The 18,952-nt window shown below is 44.4% G+C and overlaps 1 protein-coding gene across 1 annotated transcript in view; it reads left to right on the forward strand.

The window, feature by feature from the left end:
* The window catches only part of LOC127572067 (rho guanine nucleotide exchange factor 26-like), a 173,900-nt gene that overhangs the window by 64,453 nt on the left and 90,495 nt on the right, over nt 1-18,952 (forward strand). Inside the window, exon 6 of the mRNA XM_052018917.1 lies at nt 2,852-3,012. Within this exon, the coding sequence (XP_051874877.1) occupies nt 2,852-3,012 (161 nt within the window). The remainder of the gene's footprint in view (nt 1-2,851; nt 3,013-18,952) is intronic.

Genomic DNA, 18,952 nt, shown 5'->3' on the forward strand with positions numbered 1-18,952 from the left:
TCTGTGATATCCTTAGAGATATGGGGCTACACACATGCTGCACTGAATGGATCTGTGTGCAAATGCACTACACTGCCAAGTGCAGGTACCTGTTCAACCCTATTCACTATTGGGATTGGGAATTGCAATTATTTCCAATGAACAAGGAATTCCCAGGATAGGTGGGTCATAAGCTTGTGTCGATTAAGTCCCCGTCCTTTAAAATTAATAGGTGGTACAGTAGAGTTTTAACCTCACAATTCCAGTGACCCGCGTTCAATCCTGATCTTCAGTGCTGTCTGTATGGAGTTTGCACGCGCTCCCGGTGACCACGTGGGTTTCCCCCGGGTGCCCTGGTTTCCTCCCACTTCCCAAAGACGTGCAGGTTAGTAGCTTAATTGTCCACTGTAAATTGCCCCTTGTGTGTGGTTGAGGCGTGGAATCGAGGGAGATGATGGGGAACGTGGAGAGAATGAAATGGGATCAGTGTTGGATTGGTGCAAATGGGTGTGATGGTTGATACGGATGTGGTGGGACAAAGTATCTTTCCTTATGCTGTATGGCTCTCTGACTCCCTGACTCTGAAGGTCATTTATTAATGTAAATGGATGTTTGATTCAGTGGGCCAAAGTGTGACCCTATGACTCTATGGTTAAGTATCCTGCAGTGAGGGTCTCTCATCCTGACACCCCAAAGTCTTTCACCATCTGTAATACACCTACCAGGGGGATGATGGATTACTCTCTGCTTTCTTGGATAAATACTGTTCCAAGAACTTTCAGAAAGCCAACACAGAGCAGCCCATTGCTCCACCTTAAACATTCTTCGCTAAGACAGGGCTCTGTTCTACAGCAGTGAAAGACGGCAGCTCACCGCAACCCTCCTGAGGGAAAATAAGAATGAAGAATAAATGTCTGTTTCTCGAGCAACAGCCATCTATGAATAACAAGAACCCTGTAATTCAGACTGACATTTTGTTATCGTTTTACGATGGAAACCATTTATTAATCCAGAATCATCTTCCTGTCGGCCACAGCTTTCTTTGGTTTATGGTTCTGGGCCAAGGATTAATCCACCTTATTTAGACTACAGTTATAAAGGGAAAAGTCCCGGGGGAGGTACTTTCACTTGAAGACACTCTCACTCTGTTTCTACAACCACTCTTCCCCCACCACTCAGGTGAGAGGCATCTACACAGCTTTAAGAAGCTCATTATTAAAAAGTCATGTTCGTAATTTAGACTGTGGGATATATACTATCTGTACACATCAATCAGTAAGCTTATAACTATGTATGGAACACAGCCACATGGACCAATGATGAATGCAGTTGGAAAAGTTTCATCGTAAGTAGTAAATGGAGCAGCCAATTTCTCTATGGTAGAGAAGGAGGCCCTTCAGCCTCTCAAATCTATAATAGCCCCACGCTATTCCGACCAACTCCCCTCAGATTCCACCATCCGCAACATAAATTCCAAACTTCTATAATCAATGTCTTCATCAGTCAGGGCATTGAGTATAGAAGTTGGGACATTGTGTTTCAGTTGTACAAGACGTTGGTGAGGCCACATTTGGAATATTGTGTTCAGTTTTGGTCACCCTGCTATAGGAAAGATGCCATGAAGCTGGAATGAGTGCAGCGGAGATTTACAAGGATGTTGCCAGGTCTCGAGGGATTGAGTTATGGGGAGAGGTTGAGCAGGTTGGGACTTTATTCACTGGTATGTAGGAGAATGAGGGGTAACATCATAGAGGTGTATAAAATCATGAGCAGCATAGATAGAGTGAATGCACACAGTCTTTTTCCCAGGGTTGGGGAATAAAGAACTAGAGGCATAGGCTTAAGGTGAGAGGGGAGAGATTTAATAGGAACCTGAAGGGCAACTTTATCACCCAGAGGGTAGTCAGTATATGGAATGAGCTGCCAGAGGAAGTGGTTGAGGCAGGTACATTAACAGCATTTAAAAGGCATTTGGACAGGTATGTGGATGGGAAAGGTTTAGCGGGATATGGTTTAGTGGGGAAATGAGACCAGCTTCGATGAGTGTCTTGGTCGGCATGGACCAGTTGGGCCGAAGGGCCTATTACTGTGATGTGTGACTCCATGACTCCAACCACCTTCATTGAATAATCACCCTAACTCTTCCCATAATCAAACTAATGGAATGATAGTGTATTCAGTTATTAATGATTACCATGAAACATTTTATTATTATTATTATTATTACTAACTTGAAAAATCCTTTAAAAATGCATGGGAAAAGTTGGGTAAAGTTGGATTTCCATATGTCAGGTCATTTGTAACCTGGGGAGCCCCTGTACAGTATAGGATGGTAAAAGCCATCCATGAAAGGTACATTTCAAGGATTTGCCTTGTGCAGACCATTGTCAATGCTCTGGTTCAAGAGCATCTGATCTTTATCTCAATTGGTGTGAGCAGGGACTGGGTTCTGGTCAATGGACTGGGTGTTAAAAGGGCAACCAAATAAATGTTTTTAATCAGGGTTATAGTTGTCACATATTAAAGGGGAACAGGTTTTTCTCCCTGCGTGTTCTGTTCCATTGGGTTGGTGAGCCTGGGACTAGAGGCACGGTCTAAAAATTGGAACTACGACTGAAGTTGGGGGAAACGCTTCCAGACAGAGTGATAGAACTCTGGAACTGGCTTCCACAACTGATGCTCGGTACATAGTTAACATTAACTCTTGAGATTGATGGACTTTTGTTGCTCAAAGTTCGTAATGGATATGAGGAAAGGGGTTAGACCGCAGAGACGATCTCATTGGGCGGCAGAACAAGCTCACGAGGCTAAGTGTCTTCCTCCAGTTCATATCTTCCTCCCTCCGAACCGTGAACCCTCTCTATGTCCACAGGCCATTTTTGAAGTGATATCATCGGAGCACTCCTATATGCTGAGCCTAGAGATCCTGATTCGTATGTTTAAGAACTCCGAAGCATTGAACTTAACCATGACCAAAACCGAGAGGCATCATCTGTTTTCCAACATCGTCGACGTGCACAGGTCCAGCAGCAAGTGAGTCACACTTTCCATGGTCCTCTTGCTCAGTGGCTTTTGTTTGGTTCCTCCCTTCCCCTTTGTGGAACTTACTTTCCATTTTGCATCATGTCATTGCTGTGCGTCTATGTAAGTGGTGTTAGACTCGTTGGTGAACTACACAGGTAGAAATATTTATAGTAAAACTAGGACAAGGTCTGTAATTAGTTTATTATTGTCACATGTACCAAGATGCAGTGAAAAATTTTGTTTTGCATGCCATCCAGATCATTTCAAAACATAGATACATTGAGGTAGCAATAACAGAGTCAGAATCAGATTTATTATCACTGACATATGACGTGAAATTTGTTGTTTTGCAGCAGCAGTACAGTACAAAGATATAAAATTACTATAAATTACAAAAAAAAGTACAAAAAAAAGGAATAACGAGGTAGTGTTCATGGACCGTTCAGAGATCTGATGGCGGAGGGGAAGAAGCTGTTCCTGAAACATTGAGTGTGGGTCTTCAGGCTCCTGTACCTCCTCCCTGGTGGTAGTAATGTGAAGAGAGCATGTCCCAGATGGTGAGGGTCCTTAATGCTGGATGCCGCCTTCTTGAGGCACCGCCTCTTGAAGATGTCCTCGATGGTGGGGAAGGTTATGCCTGTGATGGAGCTGGCTGAGTCTACAACCCTCTACATCCTCTCGCGATCCTGTGCATTGGAGCCTCCATACGGCTGTGACGCAACCAGTCAGAATGCTCGGCATTTTACATGTATAGAAATTTGTAAGAGTCTTTGGTGGCATACTGAATCTCCTCAAACTCCTAACACAGTAATTACAGAATATAGTGTTACAGTTTCAGAGAAAGTGCAGTGCAGGTAGACAAATAAGGTGCAAGGGTCATGACGAGGTAGATTGTGAGATCAAGAGTTCACCTTTATCATAAAGGAGGTCAATTCAAGAGAGAATGCACGAAAAAAAATTTAGTTAAAGAGGACAGGGCTCTAGGGGCTAATAACACTTCAGAGCCCTCCTATTTCTTGGTGACAAGAAACTGCATTTGCTGGAATCTGGAGCAAAAAATCAGCTGCTGAAAGATCTCATCAGGCTAAGCAGCATCTGCAGAGGCAGAGGGATGGTCGATGTTTTAGGCCTAGAACCTGCATCAGGATGAGTTCTTCCAGCAGTTTATTTATTGTCCCTTCTATTTTTCCTTCAGATTCTGTGTATCAGGAGTACCTTAATACTCAGGGCATTCCTTAATATCACCTTGTGCAGTAACCAATACACTTGCTTTGGAGAACAGTATGTTTACAACACATTTATATTACACCTTTAGTGTGCCAGAACATCCCAAGGGCATTCACGGGGAGTGCCAGGTAAAAGGAACCTTTACACAAAATTGCACCAGGCTCCTAAGGCAGATGGCCAAGGTTTACTTAACGAGGTAAGTTTTAGGACTGTCTTATAGGATGAGGAAGTCATAGAGTTATACAGCATGGAAACAGGCCCTTTGGCCCAACTGGTCCATGCCAACCAAGATTCCCATCATAGCTAGTCCCATTTGCCTGTGTTTGGTCCATATCCCTCTACACCTTTCCTATCCATGTACCTGTCCAGGTGCGTTTTAAGTGTTGTTAATGTACCTGCCTCAACTGCTTCCTCTGGCAGCTCATTCTATACACTGATCACTCTCTGGTGAAAAAGTTGCCCCTCAGGTTCCTATTAAATCTCTCCCCTCTCATCTTAAACCTATGCACTGTAGTTTTTGATTCTCCAACCCTGGGAAAAAGACTGTGCACGTTCACCCTGTCTATGCCCCTCATGATTTTATACACCTCTATAACATCACCCCTCATTCACCAGCATTCGAGGAAACACAGAACTTCTCAGAGAAGGTGATGCACAACTTTCGTCCAAGATGGATAGATTTTGAATCAGCAAGGGAAAATGAAATGTTGAGTCAGCCACAATCCTGTTGAATGGTGGAGAAGGCTTGTGGGGCCAAATAGCCTCTTCTTATGCTTCTTCTAGGTATATGGGCCCGTGGGTAACGGCTATAGATTGCTGGTGATGCCTTTACTGCCTCACATTATACAGGAGTAAGAAAAGAGCAGCGGTTATCATGAGAAAATAAAATTGAAGCAAGATCAAAACTAACCAGATTAACTCTTCTTTGGAGAGAAGGAGGATGAGAGGAGACATGATAGAGGTGTACAAAATAGTAAGAGGAATAGATAGAGTGGACAGCCAGCGCCTCTTTCCCAGGGCACCAATGCTCAATACAAGAGGGCATGGCTTTAAAGTAATGGGTGGGAAGTTCAAGGGTGATATCAGAGGGTTTTTTACCCAGAGAGTGGTTGGGGCATGGAATGCGCTGCCTGGGGCGGTGGTAGAGGCAGGTACATTGGTCAAATTCAAGAGATTGCTAGATAAGCATATGGAGGAATTTAAAATAGAGGGATATGTGGGAGGAAGGGTTAGATAGTCTTAGGCGAGGTTTAAAGGTCGGCACAACATTGTGGGCCGAAGGGCCTGTATTGTTCTGTACTGTTCTATGTTCTATGTTAACTCATTCTTAGTAACTCTGGATGCTAGTGTGTAAATGGTTTATTAAGAATAAGAGTGTAACTTTAAGTGATTGTTTTTCAATAAGGCCTCAGTCTGGGAATACAACCAAGGACTTATTTGCTTATTATCTGCTCATTGCCTTCATCAATAATCCTCTGGCAACCATGCTGATGTGAACGGCCTTCATTACCATTCTGGGGCTCATTTTACAATGTTCCTCTTGTACTCGCTCCTGTGGTCATGGTTGATGAATGGTAGTGAGGCCATCAAATATATCCTAAATGATTACTGTGGGAAAAAAAGTTTCCCCCTTCAATAGGTTAAAGAGGGAAATCTTTCCATCAGGAGACCCTTTGAAATCCAGCCTCCAATTAACTTCAATATTTGTCACCTCACCCAGCTGAGTTAGCCTTGCCTAGGGGATGGATTATAGGGCCAATATAATCAGCAAAAAAACTTTCAGTTAGACTTTGACACTATGGACAGCCACTGTACACCTTTCCCAAAGTTAAATACTCTGAGGAACAACAAGGCACTGTACAGCTTCTCCCTCCTGTTTAGCTATTCAATTAGTTCGTTGCTCTTCCGAACTTCAGCCTGCCTGCACCCCCACCCCCCCCCCCGTTAATTAATTGCCAAGTCTAACAAAAGCCAGTCAAAGGAAGAGAGTGTAACTTTAAGCAATTGTTCTCTGTAGCAAGTCCCAATCAACCTCAGATTTCAATTATTTAATTACTGCCGGTGACAAGACGCAGTTATTGATGTGCATTAAGTGCTGACTTTGCCAGCAAGCTCGACATCCCATTATGAACTCTCAGCAGCTTTTCTGCCAGGAGATTTACCCTTTCGTTTATGTTATACTTCCTGACTCCACTGTTGAACTGGCCAACTCTGCTTCATTCCTGTCTCCAATTTTGCTTTCAACTCCCACAACAGAAGCAATAAATGTTCTTTATCACCCCCCTTTAGTTATTTGGCTCCGTATGGACGTTATCGCCTCCTTAAGAATCTTTTGTTCTCATCTGTACGATTTAAATTTGTTAAAAATTATGTTGCTCTGCAGCGGAATCGCTGAAGACTTTTCTATACTCATTAACGTGATGTAGCCTTCACTTTGCACCTTCTGACCCCTCACTCCAACATTCGTCCCAGCAACTGTCTGACATTGAACCCGAAGGCTTATGTCATTTTTAACTCTGAGATAAGCTTCAGACTGTGATTCCGTGCTACATTTTGAGGCACCTATTTCCACCTCTGGAAAGAATAAGCAGAGTCAGTGTCAATTTACGAAAGGAAAATCAGGATTGACTAATCTGCATGAATCCTTCTGGGATGTGATTGGTAGAATAGATCTGCAGAGAATCAGTGGATGGGGCGTATTTGGATCTTTAGCAGGCTTTCAACAAAGTCCCACACATTAGGCTGATGAATAAGATTAGTGCACATGTAGCTGGAGGTAGTGCACTGACAAGGATTGAGAATTAGTGGACACAAACATTGGGAATCCTTTTCAGGTTAGCAGGCTGTGACTGGTGGGCTATTGCAGGATCAGTGCTATTCACAAGCTAATTTAAAGATTTGGCTGAGAGAGCCAAATGTCACATCTCTCAAGTCGACGTTTCGGGTTGAGACCCTTCATCTGGACTGCTGCCTGACCCGCTGAGTTCCTCCAGCATCTTGTGTGTTGCTCCAGATTCCAGCATCTGCAGTCTCCTGTGTCTCCATTACAGTTCCAGGTTTGTTGATGAGGCAAAACTAGGTGGGTTTGTGGGTATGGAGGAAGATGTGAAGAAGCTTCAAGGGGACAGGAATAAGTGAGCGGGCAAATGTAATGTAATGTGGAAAATTGTGAAGTGATCCACTCAGCGCACAAGCGGCGAGAATATTGTTTAAGTGCTGAGCGATTGTTCAAAGAGGCCTGGCTATGCTTGTATACAAGTCACTGAAGGCCAGCAATCAGGTTCACTAAACAATTAGGAAGACACACATTATTTCAGCCTTACGAAAAGATTTGAGTCAGAGTCATACAGCAGGGAAACAGGCCCTTCGGCCCAACCCGTCCATGCTGACTATGTTGCCCAGCGAGCTAGTCCCATCTGCCCACGTTTGGCCCATAGCCCTCTAAACCTCTCCTCTCCATGGACTTATCTATATGGTTTTTAAATGTTGCTAATGTGCCCGCCTCAACCACTATTCCTGGCAGCTCATTCCAAATATGCACCACCCTTTGCGTGAAGAAGCTGCTCCTGATGTCCCTTTTAAATTTCTCGCCTCTGATCTTAAACCTATGCCCTCTTGTTTTTAGCACCCCCTCCCTGGGAAAAAGACTGTGTGCTTTCACCCTGTCTATGCCCCTCATGATCTTATATACCTCTATTAGGTCACCCCTCCTACATTCCAAGGAATAAGGTCCTAGTTTTCACAACCTCTCCTGAAACTCAGGCCCCCAAGTCCTGGCAACATTCCTGGTAAATCTTTTCTCCACTCTTGTTATTTTAATAACGTCTTTCTATTACAGGGTGACAAAAACTGTACACAATACAGGCACAGTAGTGTAGTGGTTAGCGTAACGCTTTACAGCACCAGAGACCTGGGTTCAATTCCCACCACTGTCTGTAAGGAGTTTGTACGTTCTCCCCGTGTCTGTGTGGGTTTCCTCCGGGTGCTCTGGTTTCCTCCCACATTCCAGAGACATACGGGTTAGGAAGTTGTGGGCATGCTATGTTGGCGCCGGAAGCGTGGTGACACTTGCGGGCTGCCCCCAGAACACTACGCAAAAAGATGGCATTTCACTGTGTGTTTCGATGTACATGTGACTAATAAAGATATCTTATACTCCAAGTGCAGCCTCACCTACATCTTATATAACTGCATCATAACTTCCCAACTCCTATACTCAATGCCCCGATTGATGAAGGCCGGCGTGCCAAACACCACCTTCACCACCCTGTCTACCTGCGACGCTGCTTTCAGTGAACTATGCACTTGCACTCCTAGTTCCCTCTGTTCCATAACACTCCCCAGGGCCCTACCATTCACTGTACAAGTCCTACCCTGATTTGATCTCCCAAAATGCAAAACCTCACATTTATCTGGATTGAAAGCCATTTGACAATCCTCAGCCCACATACCGAGCTGATCAAGATCCCCCTGTAATTTTTCACAACCTTCCACACTCTCTACAACACCACCTATTTTAGTATCATCTGAAAACTTACTAATCAAGAGTAAAGATGTCTTACTGCAATTATACAGGGCCTGGGCAAGACCACATTTGGAATACTGTGTATGAGTTTGATTTCCTTACCTGAGAAACAATGTACTTACTATTGAGAGAATTCAGCAAAGATTCACTCAACTAGTTCCAGGAGTTAGTGTTTGCTGCATGAGGGATTGAGTAGACTGGGCTCTCATTCTCCAGTGCTTGGAAGAATGAGAGCAGATTTCATTGAAACTTACAAAATTCTTACAAGGATCAGTAGAATGGATGCAGGAAGGAAGTTTTTCCCTGGTTGAGGAATCTAGAACCAGGAGCATAGTCTGAGAATAAAAGGCAGGCTGTTTAGAACAGAGCAAAGAACAAACTGCTGGAGAAACTCAGCCAGTTGAGCAGCGTCTGTGGGAGGAGAGGAATTGTTGATGTTCAGGGTCGAGGACAGAGATGACACAAAATCTTTTGAAGATAAACACGACGATGCTGGAGGAACTCAGCAGGCCAGGCAGCATCCGTGGAGAAAGGCAGGCGGTCAACATTTCAGGTCAGGACCCTTCTTCAGGACTGAAGATAGGAAAAGGGGAAGCCCAATATATCGGGGGGGGAAAAGCAGAGCAGTGATAGGTGGACAAAAGAGGGGAGGCGGGGTGGGCACAAGGTGGTGATAGGTAGATGCAGGTAAGAGATAGTGATAGGCATGTGCGGGGGAGGAGGGGAGAGCAGATCCACCGGGAGATGGGTCGAACGTAATCCACCCGGATCCACCGGGAGATGGGTCGAACGTAAGGAGAGAAGGAAAAAAAGGGAAAAAGGAAAAGAACGGGAATTTTCTTTTGAAATTTTTTCTGGCTGAGAGTGTATTAGTTCCATTTATTCCCAACATTCTCATCAACTACCTCAGCTGCACACTATGGGCAACTTACAGTGGCCAATTAGTCTACCAACTCTGGAATTTCATCCTCAAATCTATCTCTCTACCTTCAATATGATCCTCTCCAAGACCTACTACTTTCTTCAAGCTTTGGGGCTGCCCTAACGTGGCTTGTCATTTTACTATGTTAAAGGTGCAACACAAATTGTTGTTGCGTTTGATCTAACAGTTTGTTCTGAAATCAAGGCAGCCTGATCCAAGGACCAGAACAGCAGGGTTACTGCACTGTTAGTCCCTCAGTCTTCGTAATATGGCAAAATGATTGCTTATACATACGGCAGATTGGAGAGCTCATTTAAAGGGACAGTGCACTTTAAAAGGACATGTTGGAGCTCTCAGACACTGCAGGGGAATTGCAAGGACTTTATTATGCTCTGAAGATGTTCAAAGATCCCAGGGGGATGGGAACAAAGCGCTGCTGTGAAAATTGTGTGTGGCAATATTATATCAGCATCTTTAATCGGATTAGAGGCAACAGCTGAGGTGATACCAGCACCACATCAAAAGAGTGAGTTGCTAATGCTTTTAAAATTATAGGAATTACTAGCACAGTGTGAGAGTTATTACAATAATAACCCAACGAATAAGTTAATCAGCTGGAGATATAAGCTCAAATCCTACCACGACAGGTAAAATTAAGGAAGCCAGAATTAGCAGTGATGACTGTTCTTAAAGCATATTTGGTTTACTGCTATAAGTAACAGAAAATGCAGGAAATACGCAGCAGGTCAGGCAGCATCTGTGGAAGGTGAATCAGAGTTAATGTTTCAGGTCGAAGACCCTTCACCAATGACTTGTGTACAAGGACAACTCGGTCCCTTTGACATCAACATCACCCAATCTCTCACCATTCGAAATTCTGTTCTGGGCACCAAAGTAGATAACTTCACGTTTTCACATTATATTGTATCAGCTGTGTTCTCTGACGTATGGTCTTCAACCTGCAACGTTAACGCTGTTTTTAGCAAAAGGCAAACAGCTGGAGGAGCTCAGCCAGTCAGGCAGCATCTGTGGAGGCAGAGGGATGGTCGACGTTTTGGGTCAAGACCCTGGATCAGGACTGAATCTCGTCGACCACATTCTTTCTAAGACTCATCTTCGACTGCGTTTTTCTGTATCCACTGTACTTTCTGATGAAACATTTACTCTGTTTCTTGCTCCACAGATGCTGCCTGACCTGCTGAGTGTTTTTCCAGCAATTTTCTGTGTTTGTTTCAGATTTCCAGCATCTGCAGTTTCTTGGTTTTCGTTTGTCTCAGGGAAGGAAATTTGCCATCCTTACCCATTCTGGGGCACTGTGTAACTCCAGGCACACAAGGAAGTCATTGACTATTTACAACCATTCAACATTGTTGCAGCGAAACATAATAAGAATAAAACTGGATGTCCTTCAGTACATATTCAGTATTGCATGCAATTCTGGTCACTTCACTATTGGAAGGATGTCGAGGCTGTAGGGAGGGTGCAGAGGAGATTTACCAGGATGCTGCCTGGATTAGGGGGCATGTGCTATCAGGAGATGCTGGATAAACTTGGGCTCTTTTCTCTGGAGCGGTGGAGGCTGAGGGGTGATCTGTTGGAAGTGTATAAAATTATGAGGGGCATAGATACGGTGGACAAGCAATGTCTTTTTTCCCATTATTGAGCGATCCAATACCAGAGGGCATGCATTTAAGGTGAGGAGGGTAGGTTCAGAACAGACGTGAGGGGTCTGTTTTTTACTGAGAGAGTGGTGGATGCCTGGAATGCGTTGTCTGATAGGGTGGTGGAGGCAAATCCATTGGGGGCTTGTAAGAGGGGCTTGGATGGACACATGAATGAGAGGAACATGGAGGGATATGGGCATTCTGTAGGTAGGTGTGATTAGCTATGTCAGCACAACATTGTGGGCCGAAGGGCCTGTTCTGTACTGTACTCTTCTATGTTCTATAGATACAGTAGTTCAACAAACTGGCTGCTCTCTCCAGGATAACTAGGGATAATCAAGATCTCCAGGATAACTAGGCAGGCATGGTAGTGTAGCGGTTAGCGTAATGCTTTACAGCGGCAGCAACCCGGGTTCAATTCCAGTCACTGTCTGTAAGGAGTTTGTATGTTCTCCCCGTGTCTGTGTGAGTTTCCTCCAGGTGCTGCGGTTTCCTCCCACATTCCAAAGATTACGGGTTTTGGGCATGCTATGTTGGCGCCGGAAGCGTGACAACACTTGCGGACTGCCCCCAGAACACTCTACACAAAAGATGTATTTTACTGTGTGTTTTGATATACATGTCACTAATAAAGGTATCTTATCTTATCTTAAATACTGGCCTTATTAGAGATGCCCACATCATGGTTATGAATGAAACAACAGTAAATCTAAAGATTACCTTTCCATTTTCCACCACGTGAGGCTCTGGGTTCAAAGCAAAGTCTCCCCGTTTAAAACAAAGTCTCCCCATACACATAGCTATGTTCTGTCTCTGGAGGGCACAGGTTTAAGGCGAGAGGGGAGAAATTTGAAGGTGAGTTGAGGGACAAGTTTTTCACGCAGAGGGCGGTGGTTATATGGAATGAGCTGCCGGAGGAGGTGCTGGAGGCAGATACAAGGCATTTAGACAGGTACTTGGATGGGAAAGGCTTCGAGGGATACAGGCCTAATGCAGGCAAATGGGATCAGTGTAGATAGACATCTTGGTCGGCATAGATGAGATGGGTCTGTAATAAAAAAGGCATTGTGAAGGGTGGATTTCAGAGAGAAAAAAAAGACATTTGGGCAGGTACGTGGAGAGGCAAGATTTAGAGAGATATGGGCCAAATGCAGGCATATGGGACTAGCTCGAAAAGACATTTTGATCGGTGCTGGTGAATTGGGCTGATGGGCTTGCTTCTGTTTGTGTAACTCTACGAAAAATGTCTGAAGCAAATAGCTAAGAGTTTTGATAAGTTAAGACACTAGACAAACAAGGTCAAATTGAGGCTGTTTAACAGAAGTTTGGGTCAGATATCAGGAGTGGTTTTCTGCACCCAGGGTTATTGGCAGCTGGTGCACATTGACAGGAAATGTAACTGAGGCCCAGGACATTGTTTCAGCAACTGCCTGACTGTGTCATGGGGAGATGATAGATTCGCTATTGAACTGGGCTGAAGGATCTTTTTTAATTAGACCCACACTGCAATCCTGATTTCCAGAGAGTCAGGAGAGAGAGAGGAGGCTAATTGTAAGGCTAGATAAAACCTTAGCACCGTTGAACCTGTGACCCTCTGGTCTGGAGTAACACAGTGTGCAACCCCAAGAACGAATAAATATTGTAGACATTTTTGAAAGAGGTAATTTACGATTTTATTATACAAGATCGCAAATAAATTGGGAAACTGTGCCCCCGTGAAGATGCCCATCTTGTGACCTAATCCATGCCAAATGCTAAATATTTATCATTTCTCATCCCTCCAAAGAGCTCATTCCATTTTCACTGAGCAATGAAATTGCAAACATCTTTCGAAGAAACTTTTCTTCTCTTTTCCTAGTTCACATGATTAGCTGCGTGTGTCTTAGTTCTCAGTTTCTCTTAGCTAGTAATTTAAAAATCTTTTAAAAACTTTATTTACCTCATGGTAACAAGCCCTTCTGGCCCAATGAGTCCGCACCGCCCATTTAAACCCATGTTAACCTATCTGTACATCTTTGGAATGTGGGATGAAACCGGAGCACCCGGGGGAAACCCATGCAGACACGGGGAGAACGTACAGACTCCTTACAGACAGCAGCTGGAATTGAACCCTGATCCCTGGCACTGTAATAGTTTCACGCTAACCGCTAGAGTCACAGAGTTATACAGCTCAACTTGTCCGTGCAGACCAAGATGTCTATTGGAGATAGTCCCACTTGAAGTGAGAGCTAGCATAGACTCATTGGGTTGAATGGCCTCCTCCTATACCATGAGAAAATATGAAATAAAATTGAATTATTGGATTGTTGTAAAGTGCCCTTCAGGAAATAAACTCTGCTCTCCTTGCCCGGGCTGGCCTCTATATATCTCCAGACCTACCAAAATGGTTGAGTTTTAACTGCCTTTTGAAAAGGTGCAGCATTCAGGGGTAGATGGAGTTATCCATTGCTTTCCTTGCTGCTGACAATCCTGTCCCACAAATAGAAATAAACGTGAGAAGCAACGTGTTTCTAATGCTGGATTACACAAAGTCCCAGGTTGCTATTTAACTCGTTTGCAAAGGTACCTCAGTGCAAAATTGACGAGTGAGGAGGAAGTTCGAGATAGAAAGTGCAGGCAGCATTACTGGTTGGACATGGCAGGAAACAGCTGGAGGTTATCAATAGCAACGCTGCCTTGACAGCTGTGACCAGCTGTGCATTCCTGCCTTCTCCAGTCGTCCCATCCCTTCCCCCCACTCCATAGCCCTGTCGTAACGCACGTCACTCTTGATAATTGCATTGAATTGTACAGTACAACGCTGGTTATACTGCCCAACTGGTCCATGCCAGTTCCTCAGAAGTTTTCTCTTCCTGCTACTGTTCACCTCTCCACTAATATACCCTCCTACTCCCTTCTCCTTGAACTATCCATGGTCTTCAACTCCATGTGATTACATTTAACTCTCGAGTAAAACAATCCTTCCTGATTGTCAGTCACTATCTTTCAAGAACCTAGGATGATGATGACCAGCAAAAAGAAAATGAAAGTGGAATGAGAAAAGACATCTTTACACGTGTGTGCTATAGGTCTGGAACACACTGGTAGAGGTATTGGTATTGGTTTATTATTGTCACTTGTACTGAGGTACAGTGCAAAACTTGTCTTGCATACTGATCGTACAGGTCAATTCATTACACAGTGCAGTTACATTGGGTTAGTACAGAGTGCATTGATGTAGTACAGGTAAAAACAATAACAGTACAGAGTAAAGTGTCACAGCTACAGAGAAAGTGCAGTGCAATAAGGTGCAAGGTCACAACAAGGTAGATCGTGAGGTCATAGTCCATCTCATCGTATAAGGGAACCATTCAATAGTCTTATCACAGTGGGGTAGAAGCTGTCCTTAAGTCTGGTGGTACGTGCCCTCAGGCTCCTGTATCTTCTACCTGATGGAAGAGGAGAGAAGAGAGAATGACCCGGGTGGGTGAGGTCTTTGATTATGCTGGCTGCTTCACCAAGGCAGCGAGAGGTAAAGACAGAGTCCAAGGAGGGGAGGCTGGTGTCCATGATGTACAGGGCTGTGTCCACAACTCTCTGCAGTTTCTTGTGGTCCTGGGCAGAGCAGTTGCCATACCAAGCCGTGATACATCCAGATAGGATGCTTTCTATGGTGCATCGATAAAAGTTGGTAAGGGTCAAAGGGGACAAACTGAATTTCTTTAGCCTCCTGAGGAAGTAGAGGTGCTGATGAGCTTTCTTGGCCTTGGCATCTACGTGATTTGACCAGGACAGGGTGTTGGTGATGTTCACTCCCAGGAACTTGAAGCTCTCAACCCTCTCGACCTCAACTGAGGAAATTTCAATTGTCACATTTAAAAGAGAGCTTGGTAAGAATCTGAAAGGGTTTGCAGGGCTCTGGAGAGAGGGCAGAGGAGTGGGACCAGCTGGATTGCTCTAACGTACAGTACAGACTCAGTGGGCCAATTGGCCTCCTTCCCCTCTGTACCAATGCTGTGGTTGTGTGACCTCATCCAACCGCATGGTACTCTCTCGGTGCTGCACTGCCTTAACTGGTTTTGAATCTTACGTCCGGGTTTTTGGCTCAGAAGTTGAACAGAGGACCCTTGGACTCGGAAGCAAGATGGGTACCGAGTGAGACTAAAAGAAAGTGTCTCGATAATTGACGTTAATATTGATGGATGCAATCAGAATGGGCAGGAGGCTTGGTATATCCTGCATAGAGTCATACAGCATGGAAACAGGCCCTTCAGCCCAACTTGTCCATGCCAACTGTGTTGCCCAGCCAGCTAGTCCCATCTGCCAGCATTTGGCCCATAGCCCTCTAAACCTCTCCTATCCATGGATTATCTAGATGGCTTTTAAATGTTGCTAATGTGCCCGCCTCAACCACTGTTTCTGGCAGCTCGTTCCAAATATGCACCACCCTTTGCATGAAGAAGCTGCCCCTGATGTCCCTTTTAAATCTCTCGCCTCTGATATGCCCTCTTGTTTTTAGCACCCCCCCCCCCCCACCTCCCCGGGAAAAAGACTATGTGATTTCACCCTGTCTATGCCCCTCAAGCATATATAAGATGTATTCAGCAACATCCATGGAGGATTAATAAAAAACTGGAAATTGCAAGGTAAAACTGGGCAAGTCACGTGTTATAATATTTTAACCATTTGGGTAAACAAATTGAGACATAAGTTCCAAGTGAATGACAGGGTGTGGAGGTGAGCTGAAGGAATAACCAGAAGGATGTTGGTTTCTGGAGAAGATTGTCTTGCTGGTTATATTCGTGGTTCATCAGCTGGTACTTTATAATGTAAGAATAATAATCTATTTTGTAAATCAGATTTCATTGCTGGGTGGTTGGTTTGTATCTGGAATGTGAACTCAGTTCAGAGAATCACCAAAGTCCAGCTCACTCATCTTTATAATTCGCTTCCTCAAATTCATATCCCTCTGTTGATGTCTGATAGAAAGATAGGTGGAGGGGCAGGTTGTGTTGAGGAAGCAGGGAGTCTGCAGAAGCACTTGGACAGGTTGGGAGAATGGGCAAAGAAGTGGCAGATGGAATACAGCGTAGGGAAGTGTACGGTCATACACTTTGGTAGAAGGAATAAAGGCGTAGACTATTTTCTAAACAGGGAGCGAATCCAGAAATCGGAGGTGCAAACGGGCTTTGGGAGTCCTAGTGCAGGATTCCCTGAAGGTTAACTTGCAAGTTGAGTCGGTGGTAAGGAAGGCAAATGCAATGTTAGCTTCCAATTCAACAGGACTAGAATATAAAAGCAAGGATGTAATGCTGAGGCTTTATAAGTCATTGGTCAGACCACGTTTGGAGTATTCTGAGCAGTTTTGGGCCCCATATCTAAGGAAGGATGTGCTGGCATTGGAGGGTCCAGAGGAGGTTTACAAGATTGATCTCAGGAATGAAAGGGTTAAATATATGAGGAACGTTTGATGGCTCCGGGCCTGTACTGGCTGGAGTTTAGAAGAATGAGGGGGGATCTCATTGAAGTCTACTGAATATTGAAAGGCCTGGATAGAATGGACGTGGAGAGGATGTTTCCAGTAGAGGGAGAGTCTAGGACCAGAGGGCACAGCCTTAGAATAGAAGGACGTCCCTTTAGAAAACAAGATTTTTTATTAGTCACATGTACATTGAAACGCACAGTGAAATGCATTTTTGCGTTGAGTGTTCTGGGGGCAGCCCGCAAGTGTTGCCAGATTTCTGGCACCAACATTGCATGCCCACAACTTCCTAACCCGTACATCTTTGGAATGTGGGAGGAAACCAGAGCACCTGGAGAAAACCCACGCAGACACGGGGAGAACATACAAACTCCTTACAGACAGTGGCTGGAATTGAACCCGGGTCGCTGGCGCTGTAATAGTGTTTAGCCAAAGGGTGGTGCATCTGTGGAATTCATTGCCACAGACGGCTGTGGAGGCCGAGTCACTGGGTGTATTTAATGCAGGGGTTGATAGGTTCTTGATTAGTAAGGGCGTCAAAGGTTATGGGGAGATGGCAGGAGAATGGGGTTGAGAAGGAAAAATAAATCAGCCATGATTGAATGGCGGAGCAGACTCGAAGGGCCGAATGGCCTAATTCTGCTCCTATGTCTTATGGTCTTTGAGATGTAGTCAGATACCTTCCCTGTCACTCTAAATTCCTCTCGCTCTGAGGTTTCTCTGCACCATCCACAATGGAATCCTGCACACCTGATTGTAGTTTCTGAATCAGATTTATTATCACTGACTTATATAATGTGAAAATTGTTGTTTTGCAGCAGTACTACAGTGCTATAATTACAGTCTAGTACATAAAATTACTATAAGTTACAAAAATTAAGTAAACAGTGCAAAAAAAAGGAATAACGAGTTAGTCTGTATGGGTTCATGGACCATTCAGAAACCTAATGGTGGAGTTGTTGAATCATTGAGTGTGTACTTCCTCCCCGATGGTAGTAACGAGAAGAGGGCATGTCCGGGCTGGTGAGGGTCCTTAGTGGTGGATACCGCCTTCTTCAGGTACTACCTCTGATGTAGCTGGCTGAGTCTACAACCTTCTGCAGCCTTGTGATCCTGTGCATTGGAGCCTCCATACCAGGCTGTGATGCAACCAGTCAGAATGCTCTCCACCGTACATCTACAGAAATTTGCAAGAATATTTGGTGACATGCCAAATCTCCTCAAACTCCTACAGGCAGCCATGCCAAGAATTTTCTCCATAAAACTCTCCATCTTAAAACCTGCCTTCTTGACCAAGCCTTTGATCATCTCTCCAGAGGTTTCTCTATGGGTTTTGGGATTTACACCACGATGTTTACTCATTCCATCACAGAAAGGACTTGTTTTTGATTTGTCTCTGATAGTGTCTTTTTTGTGTGCTAAGGTCTTGTTTTTGCACAGTCTTTTCTCTCTCTCTTCACTGTCTTGTATAATTTATGTATAAATTGGTAAATTGGTTTATCATTGTCACATGTACTGAAGTACAGTGAAAAACTTTGTTTTGCATGCCGTCCATGCAGATCATTTCACCACATCAGTACATTGAGGTAGTACAAAGGAAAAACAGTAATAGTAGCGGTTGGCGGCATGGTAGCGTAGCGTTTAGCGTAACGCTATTACAGCACCAGCGATTGGGGTTCAATTCCAGCCGCTGCCTGGAAGGAGTTTGTACGTTCTCCCCGTGTCTGCGTGGGTTTCCTCAGGGTGCTCTGGTTTCCTCTCACATTCCAAAGACGTACAGGTTAGTAGGTTAACATGGGTGTAATTGGGTGGCACGGGCTTATTAGGCCAGAAGGGCTTGTTACTGTGCTGTATAAATAAATTTTAAAGTTTAGAATGCAGAATACAGTGTTACAGTTACAGAGAAAATGCAGAACAGATAGACAATAAGGTGCAAGGCCATAACGAGGTAGATTGTGAGGTCAAGAGTCCATCTTATCGTACTAGGGGACCATTCAATAGTCTCATAACAGCGGGATAGAAGCTGTCCTTGAGCCTGGTGTTATGTGCTTTCAGGCTTTTGTATTTTCTGCCCAATGGGAGGGGGAGAAGAGAGAATGTCCGGGTGGGTGGGATCTTTGATTATGCTGGTTGCTTTACCGAGGCAGTGA

The sequence above is a fragment of the Pristis pectinata genome, chromosome 6 (assembly GCF_009764475.1).
Source record: "Pristis pectinata isolate sPriPec2 chromosome 6, sPriPec2.1.pri, whole genome shotgun sequence".
Lineage (NCBI taxonomy): Eukaryota > Metazoa > Chordata > Chondrichthyes > Rhinopristiformes > Pristidae > Pristis > Pristis pectinata.